This window comes from Staurois parvus, unplaced genomic scaffold, assembly GCF_062004578.1.
Source record: "Staurois parvus isolate SC_StPar_1 unplaced genomic scaffold, SC_StPar_1.0 ptg001254l, whole genome shotgun sequence".
Classification (NCBI taxonomy): domain Eukaryota; kingdom Metazoa; phylum Chordata; class Amphibia; order Anura; family Ranidae; genus Staurois; species Staurois parvus.
Window position 1 is genome coordinate 57,813 of NW_028319050.1, and position 21,868 is coordinate 79,680.

A 21,868-nucleotide genomic window follows, 5' to 3' on the forward strand; every position below is an offset into this window, starting at 1 on the left:
TTCCCCCTTTGAACTGCTGTATGGGCGGAAAATCCGCGGCCCCCTGACCCTACTGAAGGAATACTGGGAGGGTCAACTACCAGATACCGGGGTCCCTGTGGTGCCCTATGTCTTGGAACTGCGTGAAAAGATGGGACAACTAGCCGGCCTAGCAGCTGACCATCTCCAAGCAGCCCAGGTCCGGCAAAAGACATGGTATGATCGCAAGGCACGCACCCGGGAGTTTACTGAAAACCAACAGGTCCTCATGATTGTCCCAAATCCCCAGAACAAATTGCAAACCACATGGGAAGGACCCTTCCGTGTCATTAGGAAAGTGAATGACACTAACTATATTCTTGGACTAGATGATCGGGGGAGACGGCAGAAAACGGTACAATATGATCAAGTAGTACCATGACCGAAACCCCCTTGTTATGGCCGTCTGCCCAATACCCTCTGAGGAGGAGGAAGAGGCCATACCGGACCTCCTGGAAGCAGCACGCCATCCAACTGATGTGCACCAGGTGCCCCTGAGTCTGCAGCTGAACCCGGGGCAACAGAGGGCCATGAATGCTGTCCTGGGCCAGCGCAGTTCTGCTTTTTCGGCCCGGCCTGGAAAAACTACTATCACCACTCACCATGTGGAGACCCTGGGAACCCGGCCCCTCCAACAAGCCCCATATCGTGTCCCCGAAGCTGTTAAGAACACTATGAGACAGGAACTGAACGAAATGCTGGATCTGGGAATTATTCAGCCCTCCCAGAGCCCCTGGGCCTCTCCTGTTGTTCTTGTCCCCAAGAAAGATGGTAGCATCCGCTTTTGTGTTGACTACCGACGCCTCAATGACCACACGGTTAGTGATGCCTACCCGATGCCCCGTATCGATGACCTACTGGATCGGCTGGCTGGAGCCCGCTATGTCACTACTCTGGACTTGAGCAAGGGCTACTGGCAAATCCCATTATCTTCAGAGGGTCGGGAGCGTTCTGCCTTCATCACCCCCTTCGGCCTGTTCGAGTTTCTCAACATGCCTTTTGGCATGAAGAACGCTCCTGCCACCTTCCAGCGTACGGTGGACCAGCTGCTGCGGGGCTGTCATGACTTTGCCTGCGCCTACCTGGATGACATAGCCATCTTTAGTGAAACATGGGAAGACCACCTCCAGCATGTGGGCTTTGTCCTGGACCGAATTGCAGGGGCCAACCTCACGATTCGACCAGACAAGTGCCAGATGGGGATGGCGGAGGTGCAATATTTAGGACACCGGGTGGGAGGGGGTAAACTGCGCCCAGAACCGGCTAAAATAGAAGCCATTAGGGAATGGCCCACCCCCCAGACCAAGAAACAGGTTATGGCGTTCCTGGGCACTGCTAACTATTACCGCAAATTTGTTCCTTATTTCAGCACGATTGCGAAGCCCCTCACAGATCTCACCAAGAAGACCATGCCCCGGATGGTAACCTGGACCCTGGCCTGCCAGACCGCATTTGATCGGCTGAAGGAGGCCCTTTCCCATGACCCCGTCCTAGCAGCGCCCAACTACCAGCGAAGGTTCATCGTGCAGACAGATGCCTCCACTTATGGGCTGGGGGCCATCCTCAGCCAGGTAAATGAGGAGGGGGAGGAGCACCCTGTGGCCTTCCTTAGCAGGAAACTATTAGACCGGGAGGTGGCCTATGCCACCATAGAGAAGGAGTGCCTGGCCATAGTGTGGGCATTGAAGAAACTTCAACCCTATTTGTATGGCCGGGAGTTCACCATCCTCACGGACCATAACCCCCTCACCTGGCTGAATCGGGTCTCCGGGGATAATGGCCGCCTCTTACGATGGAGCCTGGCCTTACAACCATACAATTTCACCATCCAATACCACAATGCAGATGGGCTGTCCCATCAGCAAGACCCAGTAAATGCAGTCCACAAGTGCCTCTATGGCAACCTGTTGAGGTTCCCCTGGCGGCACTTGTAGAATGGAGGGGGGAGGGGTGTCACGGAGCTGGTCCTTCCTTCCCCATCCTCCAGGTTTGCTGGCTGCCACCCTTCTGTCCCATCCATGCTGGGACTTCTAGTCCTCTTTGTCCCTGACACAGGCAGACCTCAGCAGCCCCTCACCCCCCTGGCTTGCAGCCTGGCCTCCTGCTGGAGGAATCCACAAACAGGCCATCTCCTCCCTTCCCCCTCATGCATGAATTCCTGGGCAGGTCTGGAGACCTGAAAGACAGGGCCCGTCACCATGGTAACCCGATAGGAAGTATCCGGTTACCAGCTCTATACTTAAGGGTGAGCAGGAAAACCCCCATTGTGTTCTCCTGGCCGTGTGTGTGTGAGGGAAGGCTGGCTGAGGGCCAGCTCCTCTCATCCCCCGTCCTCCTCCTCATCTCCTGGACTGTCTGTGCTGCCTGGAATCCCTGCACTGTGGAGTGATCTTCTGCTGTCCCCGTGAACCTGCCTGGATCTATCCCCTGCCTGGACTTAACCCCTTGTTCTCCGTGAACCTGCCTGGATCTATCCCCTGCCTGGACTTAACCCCTTGTTCTCCGTGAACCTGCCTGGACTTAACCCTTCCCTGTCTGGAGCCTCCTGTGTGGACTAACCCTGTGGATTACAATACCCCTGTTGTTCCATATTGCCTTCCAGAGAACTGTACTGTGTTGCTGTGTCTGGTGTGGATCTGTGGACTAAAGGAACTGTTGTCTGTGCCCCAAAAACCTCCCCAATAAAAGCACGTTGGGTTCCGTGCAATCTGTCTCTGTGTGCTCTCTGGTTCTCTTGACAGAGACAAATTCACTGATTAATGTCATTAGGTGTGTCAATGACACGCAAATGTATCACCCAAAAACAGAAGGGTGTCATCGTCATAGAACGCTACTTTCTCCATCTGCTCTCCTCTACAAAAACCATATACCCGGATCCTCTCCAATGGCAGCCACCAGAGGTTCTATTACTATAGCGAATAACAGCGGGGAGAGAGGACAGCCCTGCCGTGTCCCTCTGCCTAGTGTGAAGGAGATGGACAAGGCATTGTTAACCCGAATGGGCACAATAGAATAATTGAATCCACGAAATGAAAGTGTCCCCCAGGGTTACATTTCACAAGGACTTGCCAAAGGTATCTCCATTCTACACAGCCAAACACCTTAGCAGCATCGGGAGACAAAATCACCATCACCCATACTATCAGAAGGGATTTGAAGGTTAAGATAAAGCCTATGACTATTGATTGCTGTAGATCTGAATGAAACCCGACTGATCCGGGTGAATAAGTGTAGAGATAACCCTAGTCAGTCTGGTCACCAGTACTTCAGTAATAATTATGAGGTCTGAGGTCAATAGCGATATGGGCCGGTAGGATTCTGCTAAGGTTGGGTCCCTCCCCGGCTTCAAGTACGACTATTATTGCCTCATACATGGGGAGGGATTCTGTTCCAATGCCACCTGGAGTATTTTAAGTAGTTCAGGTAAAAGTATTCCCCCAATTATTTGTAAATTTCCATGGGCAGCCCATCTCCGCCGGGAGCCTTGGAATTGGGGTATGAAGCTCCAGCCATCTGCAAGTCTTCAGGAGTGAGTGGTGCATTAAGCTTTTGCCTTTGATGAATAGTAAGTTGAGGAAGTGTTAAAAACTCCCGCATGCTAGAGTCATCAGAAGACACTTTGGTAGAGTAGAGCGTTTAATGAAAAGATCTAAAGCCTTGTAAGATGGAGGGGGTATCTGTGACCAATTGAGTCGAGGACAGTTTTGAAGAAGAGATATGAGAAGATGGTCACTGAGCTTTTGCAATGATTGTGAGAATATGACCCGTCTTTTCCCCCTCCTCAAGGCTTGAGAAGAAAAAAATGTTTATTTTCAGCATGCTGAAGTTGGACAGTGCGCAAAAACTGTTGTGCCGCAAGTACCACCTCTCTGTATCAGGGTTGGTATTGCTAAGATAGGCTTGTCCTGCCTTAGTTACAGATTGGCCGGCCTCAACCTCCCATTGTCTGGAGTTAGTCTTCATTCTGGAAATTTCTCTGATACACATGTCTCTAATATATGCTTTCAAAGCATCCCAAACAATCATAGGAATCGTTGAGTGTCTGTATCCAAGTAGAAAGCCCTGTAATTGTTTATGCATTAAGTCAGTGAAGAGAGTTATCCAGAATGGATTGACCTTCCCCAATGTAAATGTAGAGGACCTTTTCAAGGACAAGGATATACGCATTGGGAATGATCAGATAGGCTCCTGGCTAAAGATGTCACCTGAGGTGTATATGGTAGAATCAGATTGGAACCCAATGCCAAATCTATACGGGATAGAGAGGAGTGGGAGCTTGAGTGACATGCAAATTGAGCATCTAGTGGGTGGAGGGATTGCCATAAGTCCCAGAATCCAATTTCCTTCATGTGGTGGACAAAAGGAGTGATTTGTCTAGGGCCAAGTGGGGATCATTTTTTAAGAGATCTAAGGAAGTATCCAAAACTGTGTTAATGTCCCCCATTACCAATAATGGTGTTTGTGGATGGGTGGCTATAAATTGAAACAGACATCTCACCGTCTCCATATGAAATGGTGGAGGTACATACATATTTGCAAGAACACATAAATGAGAGTCCCAACTGTATAACAGAAATATATAACGACCCAACGGATCTATTTTGGATGAGATAACCATGAAAGGTACTCCTCTGACAACCATTATACTCATGCCCCTAGAGTACTGAGAGTGTGTAGCATGGAACTGAAGGGGGAACTCAGAGCGTTTCAAAAGATGAAGAGCATCCAAAGTCATGTGAGTCTCCTGAAGGCATACAATGGAAGGGTTTTGATGGCTGAGGAATGTGGAGACAGACGTTCTCTTCTTTGGGTCATGCAGGCCATGGACATTCCAAGAAAGGACAATATCCTTTTGATTACTCATAGTTATGAAGGAGGTTATGAAGACTAGGAGTGTGATTCCTCCGGGGTAGTGTTCCGTGTCCCAAGGAAGTGTTTGGTGGGATATCGTCAGCACAATATATACAATTATAGGGAACACCCAGAGACGATGGATCTCCTCTCACACTCCAGTAGGTGATAATTGGTGTAGGATGTTTTCCGGTCCAGAGACAGCATAGCAAGTGAAAAAAATATAAAAAACACCAGCTTAAGCCAAACCATGGGCAAACCTAAGTCAACTCAAAAACGCCCCGCAGGGTAGCAGAAGGGGAAAGCAAAGGGACTATATGTGACATTCCAAAGGGTGTAGCCATGTTATTCATCTGTTACTAAAGCAAAACAGGCAATCTACTCATCCCTGAACTCCGCTTTCATACTAAGGGAGAGACAAGCAGAAATTTGAGTTGGGAACGCCGGGCAATGGATAAGTCATACTGGAGCTGGACATAAGAGCCTTTCATTCCTATCCAGCCAGGTAGCTGCTGCTGCAGGGGAGTCATAGAATTGTACGGAGCCATCTGTTATGACTCGTAGCTTCTCAGGATAAAGCATGGAGTAAGACACTTGGATCACACGTAGGCGGCATTTAACATCAGTAGATCTTGCTCACTTACGCTGGATTTCAGCTGAGAAATCTGGAAATATAGATATTTTTGCACCTTGTATTTCCATGGCAGGTGGTTGTCTAGCAAGATGGAGGATGACATCTCTATCCTTGTAATGTAAATGTTTCAGTAGACAAGGTCTGTCAGGGGCCCCGTTGGAGGAGGACGGGGTGGGACCCGATAGGCTCTTTCCACTGAGAAAAAAGGTGTTAGGTCATCTTTGCGGAATGTATTCAGTAACCAAGTCTCAATAAATCCCACAGGATTCTTTCCCTCAGCTTTCTCAGGCAAGCCTACCAGGTGAAGGTTGCTCCTACGTAGGTGATTCTCCATGTCCTCTGATCTGGCCAGGTGCTCAGATGTTTTCATGGTGTTAGAATGTACATCTTGTTACAATGGAGGAAGTTCATCCTCCAATGTGCTCACCCTGCCTTCAATGGTGGTCGCCCTCTCTCTCATCTTGTGCATATCATGGCGGATAAATAAAATGTCCTCTTTCATGCGTTTATATTCCACAGTAAGCTGTGTGAGCGATGTGCCATGAGTGTGGACTGCTGTTAATATTTCTTTCAGCGATGGTTCTGGGGGTTCAGGAACCTCTGCATGGCTGTCAGAGTGGGGAATAGGAGAGCAGGTACTCACTGTGCCGGAGGACGGAGAAGGCTTTGCAGAGGCCTGAGGGAGCTGCCACCCCCTTTATCACTCATTGCCATCTGCCCAACATAAGAAGTACTGCACTTCCTTATTTACTCCATGATTTAGTCATGAAGAACAGCGGGGCTGAGCCCCACCAGAGGTCAGAGAGTGAAGAAACAACCAGAACTGTCTTTTATAGGAGGGACAGTGAAGAGGGGATTATAGGACGAGGGTCCCCACCCCCTCTATTACTCATCGCCATCTTCCCAACACAAGAAGTACTGCACTTCCTTATTTACTTCATGATTTAGTCATGAAGAACAGCGGGGCTGAGCCCCACCAGAGGTATTGTAGCCCCACCGGGCAAGTATTGTTTTTAATCTTTGTCCCTGCTGAGGGCAAGCCACAGGGCTCTCCTTTCAGGTGCCAGCCTCTGCCACCCCGTGTGTGTGAACCTCTCCTGTACCTACTATGCTTCCCTGACTCTGCTTGCCCATTTGTGGACCCGGTTCAGTGGGTCCCGGAGGGTAGAGGGGACGGAGGAGATGTTCACTCCCTTCTTGTACTGACCCAGAAGTGACGTTATGACAGATTTCCTGACCATCGAGGACGGCAAAGAATGTAATGCGGTGTGATGTGCGCTACATTACATCCAGTGGAGTACAGGGGAGACATTGGGGGTCTTTTAGACCTTGGATGTCTCAATAAAGAGAACCTGTCATCAAATGTCATCACATAGAGGACTTTGTCCTCTTAAGTAAAATGTTTTTTTTTAATTGTAAAGAATTAAAGTTACACCCAAGTACATAACTCCTCCCCTTGAAAAATTTTAAGACCCCCCCTCCCCCACATATATGCGCACCCAAACGTAAGAGCACACGCTGGAGCGCCTACACGTGATAACATTGATTGTGATACACGTTACATATCGCCGGTCACACCAGAATGAGAGGATAATTCTAGGAGCAGACCTCCTCCGTACTCTATACTGATGACCTAGAAGGGGCTATAAATGTGTCACCTATAGATAATACTGGGGACTAAAGGTTGTCACCATTTCAGCACACACAACTTAAGGTTTGACATGTTGGATATCTATTTACTCGCTGCAACCTCGGCTTTTATATTTTTACACATAAATGGGTCATTTATTGCTTTTTTGTGCCCTGAAATTAACTTAACTGTATCCTCCTTCGCACTCACACAATACACTCAATCCTCCACCCACATCGATGGGAACACCCTGGACCTCGTCTTCTCCCACCTCTGTACCCTCAACCAGTTCACTAACACCCCCTTCCCTCTCTCCGACCACCACCTCCTCATGTTCTCCGCCTCCCCTTCCCCCAACTCCCCCCCAAAAGCGCCAAACCATCACCAGCCGCAACCTCCGCAACCTGAACCCGGCCCCCCTCCACTCGGCTGCAGACCACCTACATGACAGCATCTTTCCACTGTCATGTCCTGACCTAGCCACCACCATGTACAACGACTCTCTGTCAGCTACCCTAGACTCTCTGGCACCCCTTACCACACGCAACATCAAACCTAGACTGCTTCAACCATGGCAGAATGACCATACTAAATGCCTCAAACGTCGCAGTCACGCGCTGGAGAGACTATGGCGCAAAACCAGGTCCCCTCATGCATTCTCCCTCTACAAATCTGCCTTCCTCACTTAAACCACCTCCCTCCACGCCGCCAAGCAAGCCTACTTCGTAAACCTGATCAACACCCTCTCCTCCTGCCCTCACCGACTCTTCTCCACCTTCAACTCCCTGCTCTCACCCCCCCCTCCACTCAGTACCTCACTCACCGCCCACGAGATTGCCACTCATTTTCACAAGATTGACGCAATCCGTAAGGACATAGTCAACTCGCAATCTACCTCCCCACCTAGCCTCCCCCCTATCACCCCCTCTTCTCTCCCCTCCCTTGACCTCGCAACCGCACTGCCCCCCACCACACCCAAGGCCCCGCTTACTGTAACCCCCCCAGCACTGTACTCCTTCAGCCCTGCTACCACTGAGGAAGTCACCAGGGTCTTCTCAGAAGCCCGCCTCACTACCTGCCCCCTGGACCCTATCCCCTCTCAACTCCTCCAGTCACCCCCCTCTTCCCTCATCCGCTCCCTCACCCACATCTTCAATCTCTCCCTCTCTACTGGCGCATTCCCCTCCCCCCTAAAGCATGCGCACATCACCCCCATACTCAAAAAGCCCTCCCTAGACCCCACTGACCCAAACAACCTCAGACCCATCTCCCTGTTGCCACTCACTTCCAAGCTCCTTGAGCGCCTAGTCTACGACCGCTTAAGCACCCACCTCACTGACAACAACCTCCTTGATCCACTACAGTCCGGCTTCCGTCCCCTACACTCCACCGAAACCGCCCTCCTCAAAATCACTAACGACCTACTAACCGCCAAAGCCAACTACTCTGTCCTCCTTCTCCTGGACCTCTCTGTGGCCTACGACACAGTTGACCACCCCCTCCTCCTTAATAAACTACTCTCCCTTGGCATCAGAGACACCACTCTCTCCTGGTTCTCCTCTTACCTATCCTGATGCTCCTTCAGCAATTCCTACAACGGTGCCACCTCCCCCTCCCTACCCCTCTCTGTTGGGGTCCCCCAAGACTCTGTCCTTGGACCCCTTCTCTTCTCCATCTACACCTCCTCCCTTGGCAAACTCATACACTCCCACGGCTTCAACTACCACCTCTATGCTGATGACACTCAAATTTACCTCTCCACCCCTCACCTCACCCCCACATTCTTCGCCCGCATCAATCACCTCCTAAACGACATCTCTGACTGGATGTCGCTACATTTCCTCAAGCTTAACCTCTCCAAAACCGAACTCCTCGTCTTTCCCCCTTCCCGTGCCCCCCCCCATCCTATCCATCATCACCAACAACACCACTATCATTCCCGCCTCGCAAGCCAAAGTCGTTGGCGTCATTCTGGACTCTAACCTTTCCTTCCAACCTCATGTCAAATCACTTACAAACACATGCAGGCTCCACCTCCGCAACATCGCCAAGATACGTTCCTTCCTTACCCCAGACACCACCAAACTACTCGTACACTCCCTCATCATCTCACGCCTTGACTACTGCAACTCCCTCCTCACCGGCCTTCCCCAGCGCAGGCTCTCCCCGCTTCAGACCATCCTGAACTCAGCGGCCAGACTCATTCAACTCTCCAACCGCTCCACCTCTGCCACCCCCCTCTGTCATTCCCTCCACTGGCTCCCGATTGCCCAACGCATCAAATTCAAACTACTCACTCTGACCTACAAAGCCATTCATAACACTGCCCCTAACTACCTCACAGACCTGATTCCCAAGTACCACCCTACCCGTACCCTTCGCTCCTCACAGGACCTCCTTCTATCTTGCTCCCTGGTCTCCTCCTCCCATGCACGACTGCAGGACTTTTCCAGGTCCTCCCCCATCCTCTGGAACTCACTACCTCAATCCATCAGACTGTCACCTTCCCTCCTTACCTTCAGGCGCTCCCTGAAAACCCACCTCTTCAGGGAAGCCTACCCCACCCTCACCTAACAGCCGTTCTTCATTCCTCCGACCACTCCATCCCCCACAGCCACTTCCTCCTGTACCTCTACCCCCTCCCTCCTAGATTGTAAGCTCGGAAGAGTAGGGCCCTCTTACCCCTCGTGTGCTGTTTGTAGTTGCTGTTCTGTTTCATGTATTGTCCCCCCTCTATTGTACAGCGCTGAGCAAACCCTTTGGCGCTATATAAACTCAATGTAATGTAATAATAATAATAATTTTTTACTGAAATTTCCTAGATCTTTGTGATATTTTGTGACATAAAAATTAGAACTGCCGCTATTTTATTCTCTAAAGTCTCTACTTTCAGAAAATCGATATTTTGGGGGTTTTGTGTCATCTTCAGGATAAAATGATTTTTTAAATGTGCAAAAAATGCCAAAACGGCTCTGGGAGTGAAAGGGAGAAAAATAAGCAGGACACTCCCCTTTCCTGAGGAGCAGCCAATCGGTTCTCATTACACTGTAAGGAGTCTCCCCTCCCTGCTAGTCCTCGGGTGTGGTGCTGGAGACAGGCGGGGGAGGGGAGGAGATAAACAGAACAATGTTACACATATTACACATTTAAGTTGCTATAAAGCGCCTTTAGTTTTTTACAGCCCCCAACATTCCTAAAAGAGCCTCAGATTTATATACATTTGTTGTAAATAGGAAATAACATCTTATTACCTCCTCTGCTGCCACTTCCACCAACGTCTCTGATATACTTCTTCCTGCCTCACCTCTCATCTGGAACTTCCTGTCTGTGCCTGACATCACTTCCTGTCTGTGCCTGACATCACTTCCTGTCTGTACCTGACATCACTGCCTGTCTGTACCTGACATCGCTTCCTGTCTGCATTCCATAGAGACTTCCTGTCTGTACCTGACATCACTTCCTGTCTGCATTCCATAGAGACTTCCTGTGTGAGTATAGGTGAGATCCCCACCTTGTGGAGTTCAGAGGAACTGCAGCCCCGAGATCCATCCCATAATCCCCCTTCCTGTATAATATGTACCTTACAGGGATACTACGGGAGATGAAACATTACTGAATAAAGGAAGAAGAAATAAATGTAACTCTTATGTAACCAACTGTTCAACAAACATCTCTTATTACATATAGAAAAGTCTTACAAACACAGAACACAAAATACAAATGTATAGCTAATGAGAGCGATCCCGCCAAACCTGATCCTTCTGGGGGGGACAATGCAAAATATATATCAATCCACTCATAATGACATCATCTTCTGGGAGTGTCTGCACATCCATCCATTTCATACACATTTCACTGTCTCAGCAGATCTCCTGCAGCCTATTAGCTCCCATTTCCCTCTCTACGTCTCAGCGGATCTCCTGCAGCCTATTAGCACCCATTTCCCTCTCAATGTCTCAGCGGATCTCCTGCAGCCTATTAGCACCCATTTCCCTCTCTATGTCTCAGCAGATCTCCTGCAGCCTATTAGCTCCCATTTCCCTTTCTATGTCTCAGCAGATCTCCCACAGCCTATTAGCACCCATTTCCCTCTCTACGTCTCAGCGGATCTCCCGCAGCCTGTTAGCTCCCATTTCCCTCTCTACGTCTCAGCAGATCTCCCGCAGCCTGTTAGCTCCCATTTCCCTTTCTATGTCTCAGCAGATCTCCTGCAGCCTGTTAGCTCCCATTTCCCTCTCTATGTCTCAGCAGATCTCCCGTAGCCTATTAGCACCCATTTCCCTTTCTATGTCTCAGCAGATCCCCTGCAGCCTATTAGCTCCCATTTCCCTCTCTATGTCTCAGCAGATCTCCTGCAGCCTATTAGCTCCCATTTCCCTATGTCTCAGCAGATCTCCTGCAGCCTATTAGCTCCCATTTCCCTTTCTATGTCTCAGCGGATCTCCTGCAGCCTATTAGCACCCATTTCCCTCTCTACGTCTCAGCAGATCTCCTGCAGCCTATTGGCACCCATTTCTCTTTCTATGTCCCAGCAGATCTCCCGCAGCCTATTAGCTCCCATTTCCCTCTCTATGTCTCAGCAGATCTCCTGCAGCCTATTAGCTCCCATTTCCGTTTCTATGTCCCAGCAGATCTCCTACAGCCTATTAGCTCCCATTTCCGTTTCTATGTCCCAGCAGAACTCCTGCAGCCTATTAGCTCCCATTTCAGTTTCTATGTCCCAGCAGATCTCCTGCAGCCTATTAGCTCCCATTTCCCTCTCTATGTCTCAGCAGATCTCCTGCAGCCTATTAGCGCCCATTTCCCTCTCTATGTCTCAGCGGATCTCCTGCAGCCTATTAGCACCCATTTCCCTCTCTATGTCTCAGCAGATCTCCTGCAGCCTATTAGCTCCCATTTCCCTCTCTATGTCTCAGCAGATCTCCTGCAGCCTATTAGCACCCATTTCCCTTTCTATGTCTCAGGAGATCTCCTGCAGCCTATTAGCTCCCATTTCCCTCTCTATGTCTCAGCAGATCTCCTGCAGCCTATTAGCTCCCATTTTCCTCTCTATGTCTCAGTGGATCTCCTGCAGCCTGACTGCTCGGGGGACACATTTTGGCTCCTCTGATTTTGCAGTAAATGTGATTGCATTAGTCCCGGTGATTTTCGTATTTCCATGTAATAAAAGGTGTCACATGATGTCGGGTTCCCCTTTCTCTCCTCCCTGAGTGTGTATTTAGAGGCGGAGCTCCTGCTGGAATGGTGGTCGGAGGCGGAGTCTAGGAGGGAGACTGACAGAACCCGCAGCAGACTTGCAGGAGTGAGCGAGGAGGATCCGGTTCCTTTACCATCGGAGATGAGGAGAGTGTGAAGGATGTTTGTGACTCTGGGAGCTGAAAAGCTGGGAGTCCTATTGGTGTGGTGAGGGGGAAGCACTACTAGGGGGCGCCCTCACCATCCCGTGTACAAGAGGTGGAAGAAGGCGGGGCTACACTACAGCCAACACAGGTTGGAGGGCGGGGCACTTTCACACCTTATCAACTTTTCACTGATTGGTGGATTTTCGGAGTAAAATAAGTGGATTGAAGTAGATGCAAAGTGGAAGCGGTGGACTTGCAGAGAACACTATACTGAGCACACAATATTGTCTGTCTCCATGGATTTGCACAGGATTTGAGATGATTTCCTATAGCAGCAAATCTGATGAGATGAATGAAGTGGGTGTAAAGTGGAAGCAGTGGATCTGCAGGGAGCAGCATCTTGAGCACGAAGCACTTTATGTTGGGGATGGATTTGCACACGGTTCAGTTTCCTTCATTTATTGATAAACCCCATAAGACCAATGAAGTGGGTGTAAAGTGGAAGCAGTGGATGTGCAGAGAATAGGATTTGGAGCCCCGAGCTCTTTATCTCTGAATGTCTGCACATATTTGTAGTGTATTTGTGATGATTTCTGTGCACACACAATAGGACAGCGCTGTGACACATAATGCTCTTCTAGATGACAGGGAATCCTTCCCTTTGTTACAGCAGCAGTCCGCTAGAAGGTTTTTGTAGGTTTGGAGTTGTTACACATAGCGCGGGTTTTATCCATTTATAGTGATGACATCATTGCCCAAATCTGGGGGTCACCAGCCATTTCCACCCTTTACTCCCAGCTGGGGGGCTTTGTATCCATATACCAGATGTTCTACAGGACTAAATCTGCAATCAATGTTACTGCAAAATCAAAGGGGCCAAAACCCCTCCCCCGAGGAGTCATATATTTCTGTCCCCCTTGGTGGGAGTGGAGGTGACCCCTCTATAAGGATCTACAGTCCATACACACCCAGCACAAGGCCGGGGTCACACTACCAGACGCTTCTCGGGGCTGCAGTTCCTCTGAGCTCCACAAGGTGGGGATCTCACTTCTACCCAGACAGGAAGTCTCTATGGAAGACAGGAAGTGATGTCAGGTACAGACAGGAAGTGATGTCAGGTACAGGCAGGAAGTGATGTCAGGTACAGGCAGGAAGTGATGTTAGGTACATACAGGAAGTTCCATGAATGAGGAAGTAAAGAGAAGTCATTCTTGGATCTATCGGCAGAGGAGGTAATACGTAGATGAACCCCTTCAGGGGGAGGAGTTGATGATAATATATTTGCCCCCAAAGCTGGCCTACATGGTTCAGTTTTATCGTTCAGCCAGCGGGATGACCATAAAACTGAAGCGATTCCCCCATCCACACATTGGAGGTGGATGGGGGAATCCTCCACGCTGCACTCTTGTATTCTGACAATGGGGGGACTCCTCCGCTCTCAGAATACACAGATCAGCACTGAAGCTATTGGCTGCAGCCGCTGGGGGAGTGGCTTTTATCCGGCAGTGGCCACACATGGATGGAAATGTGAGTGATCCCTGCTGAACCAGCTGAATTTCCATGGATCTATGGTCACCTTCAGTGACTTCCTCCCCTCCCCCTCATCTCCTTCATGATGGAAGTCATGCTGAGATCATCTCCCATTGGCTGAGCAATATTCTCATTTGTCTCTCAGCTCCTTCTTGCTATTCCTCGTCCTGCCTGTTGTTTCCTTGGATTGATTTTCTGTGTAGTGACCCCGGCTTGGTCTCTTGGATGCGCTCGTCTGTTGCTTGCCCTGACCTTTCTCCTGATTCCTGGATCTCCTCCTCATCTCTCCTCCATATCCTCTTACACAGCTTTTCTCCACACCTGCAGTGACCCTGGGGGGAGGAAACTTGGCACCAGCACGCCGCCAAATCCATCCCCACCATTAGGGGCTCTGGAGACAATTGTCTGCTATTTACACTCCGTTCCTCCGCACGTCACCTGATCACATGACAGCTTACTTCCACAGATTCCGGACAGATTTCTGGATGGTAAAGGTCAAAGGTCACTCTTCAGCTTAGGAGAGGTAGGACGCACCCAGGAACAAGGATTTGGTTTGCATGGGAGCCTCATATAGAGGACCCCTCAAATCTCCCCATCCAAATGTCCCTCCATCCAGAGTCTATCTGTCATAGGATTCTCTGACTCTGAATGAAGGGACATTAGGAGGAGGAGCTGTGAGGTCAGTGTGATGTCATAGGACATATAGATTAACCAAAATTATTGGTAGTTGTGATTTATACACAGCATGTTTGTTACAATGAATGTTTTATTATATCTTTCAGAGTGGAATCCTCGGGGATGATAATATTGATGTTAAAGAAGAGTATAAAGAGGAGGATGAGGAGTATGGAGTGATGGAGGAGTTTTCAGAAGGACACAAGGATATGATGGAGCCACCTAATACCAGGAACCCACCAGAGAGATGTCCCCGTCCTCTGTATTCCCGGGATTCCACACAGGAAGGTCACACCATCCCTCACCATCATCAGGTAGATGAGGAACAATCACTGATAGTATCATTAGGATCTGTACATTATCTGCATTGTTACCATTGATGGCATTTTTATTATATATTCAGAGTGGAAACCTGAGAGATCCTAAAGTTGAAGTTAAAGAAGAGATAAAAGAGGAGAAGGATGAGGATGGGGGGATGGAGGAGTCAGAGCTTCTAAAAGAACACAAAGGTCTGTACCAGGACACCATGGTGGAGTCATCCAGCTACAGGAACCCACCAGAGAGATGTCCCCGTCCTCTGTATTCCTGGGATTCCACACAGGAAGGTCACACCATCCCTCACCATCATCAGGTAGATGATTGACAACTGAAGTTCTGCTTTATAACAGTTTTGTTTGTTACAATAATTTATTTATTTCAGAGTGGAATCCTCGGGGATGATAATATTGATGTTAAAGAAGAGTATAAAGAGGAGGATGAGGAGTATGGAGTGATGGAGGAGTTTTCAGAAGGACACAAGGATGTGATGGAGCCACCTAATACCAGGAACCCTCCAGAGAGATGTCCCCGTCCTCTGTATTCCCGGGATTCCACACAGGAAGGTCACACCATCCCTCACCATTACAAGGTTGGTGGGATGGAGAATCTAGAACATGGACTTGTGGAGACAATTTGTGTATTTTTCATGTTAGTTTATATTTTACAGATATTATTTTATCTTACTTATTTTAGGGTGAAGATTTAATAGATATAAAAGTTGAGGTTAAATTAGAAGAAGAAGAGGCGTATGTGAGGGATGATCAGCAGTCTATGGAGGAGGATGGAATAACGGGGACATTTATAGAGGAGGACACTCCTACAGAGATCAGCACAGGTGGGTCATGAACACTAAATCCATTCCTCCACCCATACTGCTCACTGATTGGTCCAGAGTAGGGCGGGGACTGGGTGATATCAGCCTGTAATCCCCTGGTCACTTTCCTGAGCTGTGTTCCCCGTCCTGTATTCCTGGATTTCTCTCGGATAATCTTCCTTCTCTGTGCTGCAGACACAATTTATGTCTCTAGACTGGATTTATGGAGGTTCTGGGGTTCAGCTAAATATTAATTCATTGCCTCTGCTAAACCTAGACACCTGTCAGGACCTGGACCTGAACCCAGGACCTCTACTGTGTCTGGCAGAAACTCTTCTCACTGAGCTACCTGATATAATGGACGGCACTCTGCTTATCCATTGCTGTGTTTTCTGCTGAACCTTGAACTCTTTGCTCCTCCCATGAACTTCCTGATTTAAGTCATGTCTCTGCACTTCCTGGTTGGCAGATTTTTGTGCCTTCTCCATCCAATATCTTGCTCTTATCTCTCCTGCTACCGTCTGTAGCTTTGCTATTGACCTTTGTCTTGTTCCTGGACTATGATTCTGCTTCATCCCAACCTGCAACCACTTGTTACTGACCCTTGGCTTGTTTATTGACTACTACTACTGTGACCTGGTACTAACACGCAGCAAAACCCATACCCACCATCTGGAGCTCTGGTGATACTGGTTAGTGCTTAGACCCCGCACCTCAGGTGAGCCCATGTCATCTGTCAGGGTGACCTGCCTGTATATCTATCCTGTTGGTTGGTCTTCTGCTATAACTACTCTGAGCCTGACCTCTGACCGGCACAGGAAAATCTGACCCAAACATGGAGGCCGCTATAGCAAATACCGTGGCTCCTTTCAGGCAGCAACTTTCAGAACTGCAAGAGTTCGGTGTTACCTACCAAGAAAAATGTTCTGGAAAGTGTGTTAAAGGGGCAACAGGAGGAAATCCATGCTCTGCAAAGACGATTGCTGGACTTATGTTTCCGCGATGTTGCTAACACAGGCATGCCTCTGTCAGTCAAGTTCAATGGAGACCGACGCCATTACAGAGGTTTCCTTAACCAATGCCACATTTTTTTTCCAGATGCAACCTGCTGCATTTAATTCTGAGAAAAAGAAAGTATTGTTTGTTATAAACCTCCTGACTGAGGAATCCCTAGCTTGGTCCTCTCCCCATATAGAACATGACTGCACTGAACCAGGACTTTGAGGATCCCAACCATTGTGCTACTGCTGAAACAAAGCTGTATAGTTTACTGCAGGGTAGATGCTCTGTTTCTGAGTACACAGCTGAATTCTGATGATGGAGCTCAGATACCACCTGGAACCCAGCAGCACAAAAGAATCCCATTAATCGTTGAAATTCTGGAAAGACTCCGCACTGCCAAAGTCTTTACAAAACCTGACTTACGGGGGCATATAACCTTGTATACATTCATCAAGGAGACAAATGGAAAGCCACCTTTACAACCAGATATGGGCACTTCGAGTCCCTAGTTATTCCTTTTGGCCTATGCAACGCTCCCGCGACTTTTCAGCACTTCATCAATGATGTGTTTTGACATCGGTTGGACCAGTTTGTTATTGTATATCTGGATGATATTCTCATCCTTTCCGATAACTTGGAGGATCATCTCAAGCGTGTCTGCACTGTATTCGAAAGATTAAGGAAGAACCGACTTCAAACTGGAGAAATGTGAGTTTGAACAAACCCAGATCCAGGTCTTGGGATTTATTATCTCTTCAGAAGGAGTGAGCATGGATCCCGAGAAGATCAAGGCAGTGGTGGATTGTCCTGTACCTGGAAACGTGAAGGAAATACAATTTGTTGGATTTGCCAACTTACAGGAAATTCATAAGAAACATCTCTAAGGTAATCGCACCAATTACACAGCTGACAGAAAGGAGTGCCCTTTGTATGGTCACCTGAGGCACACACTGCTTTTAGTAAGCTAAAGTTTATTTTTCATTTCTACACCAATATTGGAACATCCTGATCCTGAACTACTCTCTTAATATCTCTCACCTTGACTATTGTAACTCCCTCCTCATTGGCCTACCTCATCGCAGGCTATCCCCTCTTCAGTCTATCATGAATGCTGCTGCCAGACTCATCCACCTTACTAACCATTCTGTATCAGCCACCCCTCTCTGCCAATCCCTCCACTGGCCTCCACTCAGTGTCCTCCACCCCTCTCTGCCAATCCCTCCACTGGCCTCCATTCAGTGTCCTCCACCCCTCTCTGCCAATCCCTCCACTGTCCTCCACTCAGTGTCCTCCACTCCTCTCTGCCAATCCCTCCACTGGCCTCCATTCAGTGTCCTCCACCCCTCTCTGCCAATCCCTCCACTGGCCTCCATTCAGTGTCCTCCACCCCCCCTCTGCCAATCCCTCCACTGGCTTCCATTCAGTGTCCTCCACCCCTCCCTGCCAATCCCTCCACTGGCCTCCATTCAGTGTCCTCACCCCTCTCTGCCAATCCCTCCACTGGCCTCCATTCAGTGTCCTCCACCCCTCTCTGCCAATCCCTCCACTGGATTCCCATTGCTCAACGAATAAAAGTCAAAATATTAACAGTAACATATAAAGCCATTTATAACTCTGCCCCAAATTACATCACCGATTTTGTCTCCAAATATCACCCAAACCGTCCTCTCTGCTTCTCCCATGACCTTCTGCTCCTCCTGCTGGAGGAGTCAATACCCCAATGACGGTGGTCTTCAGGATCAGTCCAGTCTTCATCTTGGTTGTTCTCCCCCCATCCTCACTCTCTGACCTCTGGTGGGGCTCAGCCCCGCTGTTCTTCATGACTAAATCATGGACTAAATAAGGAAGTGCAGTACTTCTTGTGTTGGGAAGATGGTGATGAGTGATAGAGGGGGTGGGGACCCTCGTCCTATAATCCCCTCATCACTGTCCCTCCTATAAAAGACAGTTCTGGTTGTTTCCTCACTCTCTGACTAAGGTCCACGAATAAAGAAATGACCTGGTAGGAGATCAGAGGAGCCATTTCCTAGTTCCCTTGAGGGTGGAATTGTAAGCTCCTCAGATACCAAGCTGCCTGATGTGGGCGGAGTCCTGGTTTGGGGGAACCAATCAGCTCCTGTCTAGTAATCCTCTTTGTCTTTGTATTTTAGTCCATGGCCGGGAGATGAGGAAAACCTCCGAGGATTGTCTCACTTTGTCTCCAGACTGGAAAGTAGAAGATGAGGACATCACACAGTATAGTCCAGGAGAAAACCCGGCACCCTCCAATGTCCATCCGGCACCACCCAGTGTAGATGGACCATCGGATTCCTCGTATCCTGAGGAACCTCAGACTGTGCGGGACCGGGCCGGCCTTCCAACAGGGAAGAGGTTCTCCTGTACTGAGTGCGGGAAAAGTTTCCGTTTTAAATATGATCTCAAGGTGCATAACAGAATTCACACAGGAGAGAAGCCGTATTCCTGTCCTGAGTGTGGGAAATGTTTTTCACAGAAGTCCCATCTTTGTAGACATCAGAGATCTCACACGGGAGAAAAGCCGTATTCTTGTCCGGAGTGTGGGAAATGTTTTTCACGTAGGTCCTATCTTCAAATACATCAGAAGTTTCACAGAGGTGAGAAACCACATTCCTGTCCTGAGTGTGGGAAATGTTTTTCACAAAAGTCTAATCTTTACAAACATCAGAAATCTCACAAGATCAATAAGCCATATACCTGCCCTGAGTGTGGAAAATGTTTTTTAAAGATCTCCCATCTTTCCACACATCAGAGATCTCACGCTGGCAAGAAGCTTTATTCCTGTCCCGAGTGTAGGAAATGTTTTGAACAAAAATCAGAACTTGTTACACATCAGAGGAGTCACATGGGGGAGAAGCCATATGTCTGTTCTGAGTGCGGGAAGTGTTTTCGTGTTCACTCCAAACTTAAGGTGCATAAAAGATCTCACACGGGGGAGAAGCCGTATTCCTGTCCTGAGTGTGGGAAATGTTTTTCACAGAAGTCCAATCTTAATATACATCAGAGATCCCACACAGGGGAGAAGCCATTTTCCTGTTCTGAGTGCGAGAAATGTTTTTCAGATAAGTCCAGCCTTAAAAATCATCAGAGACTACACACAGGTGAAATGCCGTATTCCTGTCCTAGGTGTGGGAAAGGTTTTCTACGAAAATCGGAACTTGTCACACATCTAATGTATCACACAGGGCAAAAGCCATATTCCTGTTCCAAGTGTGGAAAATGTTTTGTACGAAAAACGGTACTTGTCAAACATCAAAGGTCTCATGTATAAATACTGTATTCCTGTCCTGAGTGCGGGAAATGTTTTTCAGATAAGTCCAGTTTTTACAGACATCAGAGATCTCAAATGGGATCTCATAGAGATCTCAAATGTTTTTTCAGACAAGTTCCATCTTTACAAACATCAGAGATCTCACACGGGGAGAAGCCACCTTCCTGTCCTGAGTGAGGGAAATGTTCCTCACTGAAGTCCTGTCTTCCTGTACATCAGGGGTCCCACACAACCCTGGAGGTGTATTAGTACCTTGAGTGCGGGAAATGTCTTCTAGATGAATGTTGCTGGACATCCCAGGAGATCAGAGGTCACCAAAGACATGGATGAAGTGTGGGACCGGGTCGGCCATTGATGGTAGGAGAAGAATAAAAATGGAGTCCTGCTCTGTGATTGGCTGAGTACATTTTGTGGTGGAAGATTTTGTAACCATTTAGGGGGTCTAAAAAAAATAAATCGAGGAACAAAAGTAACCAACATTCTGGCTGTTTTTATTTTCTATGAACATTGCCTCCATCTAGTGGCCATAATGTCATTTTCTATAAATAGCCCCCTTACCTTACTTGGTCAGACACGGCTTCATCCTCATCCCTGAGATCACACTCCGACACGCATGAGTACTGTAGACTCTGCAGCACACAAGTCAATGACACCAACTATTGATGTAACATGGAAAATACCACACTTGGCCTTTAGATGGCGCTAAGTATAATAGCAATTAGCGCCATCTAGTGGCACATGTGTTATTTTCCATATTAAATCATGGAAAACATTCAAGAAGCGGATCTAATAACATCCATTTTCCCCCCATTCACACAGGAGGAATGGACATGCACTTTCACCAGGTGAATGGTTCTACACATTCTTTATGAATAGACCCCCAAATGTCAGGAGACGTTTCTATAAAGACGGAAAGTATGGAGCAGAGAAATGAATAGACCTCCCAGCAATGTTATTACCAGGCTGCAGCGAGGGGGAGCTCTAATGTCACCCCAGCAGTGGGATCCCATCTAGCCCACATTAACCCTCTCACTGCCAGAGCTGTTTCTGCATGATTTTGCACACATGGGAAAATGCAGATTTTGGTCCTGAAGATGAGATAAACCCCCAAACATCTATTCTGTGACATCAGAGGCCCTGGAGAATAAAATGGTGGTGATTGTTAAGGTGTTCCCCGTACACAGATTCCCCTTCATATCCGCCTTTATTTCCTCCTTTCCCCCATGCAATCAGTAAGGTGGGGGAAGGGGGCCAATTATAAGAACTGTTCTCCTGTCCATCTCTCCCTGCATCCTCTGAAAGTTCCCCCTCTTCTTCCTACTGCCGGCTTTTAGTGGCTGAGGGGAGAGATGGGCCGAGGATCGGTTCTTGTACTTGTACCCCCTCATCCCCACCACACTGATTGCATGCTACTGTCTGCCATGCGATTTATCCTGTTTTCCAGCCCCCTCTACCCCATCTGCCTCCTCCCAAACGCTGCTTGGCTTTCCCTCCTGCCCCTACCACTGGCTGCTACAAGCACACGGGGATGTTTCAGGATGGAGAGTGGGGGAAGGGGTCATTAAATATTTCATTTACAGGCCTCTTCCTTTTCAGAATGAGCGCACTGGCTGTGTCCATTCATAACTGAAGCATACTACATATTATTTCCCTGGTTTCAGCCTATGATTGAACAGGAGTCTGTAGCTGGCCCCTGCTCATTCATTCTGCAGTACATCTGAGGATACAGAGAATCGGATTAAGGAATGTTCCCAATCCCTTTCTCCAT

At 48.4% G+C, this 21,868-nt stretch overlaps 1 protein-coding gene across 1 annotated transcript; it reads left to right on the plus strand.

Moving 5' to 3' along the window:
* Nucleotides 1-416: 416 nt before the first annotated feature.
* Nucleotides 417-20,573, plus strand: LOC149437783 (uncharacterized). The gene is made up of 4 exons (XM_089660610.1): nucleotides 417-1,889; nucleotides 15,381-15,587; nucleotides 15,692-15,833; nucleotides 18,965-20,573. The coding sequence occupies exons 1-4, from the start codon at nucleotides 417-419 to the stop codon at nucleotides 20,098-20,100; spliced, it is 2,958 nt and encodes a 985-aa protein (XP_089516736.1). The 3' UTR covers nucleotides 20,101-20,573.
* The last annotated feature ends 1,295 nt before the right edge of the window (nucleotides 20,574-21,868 follow it).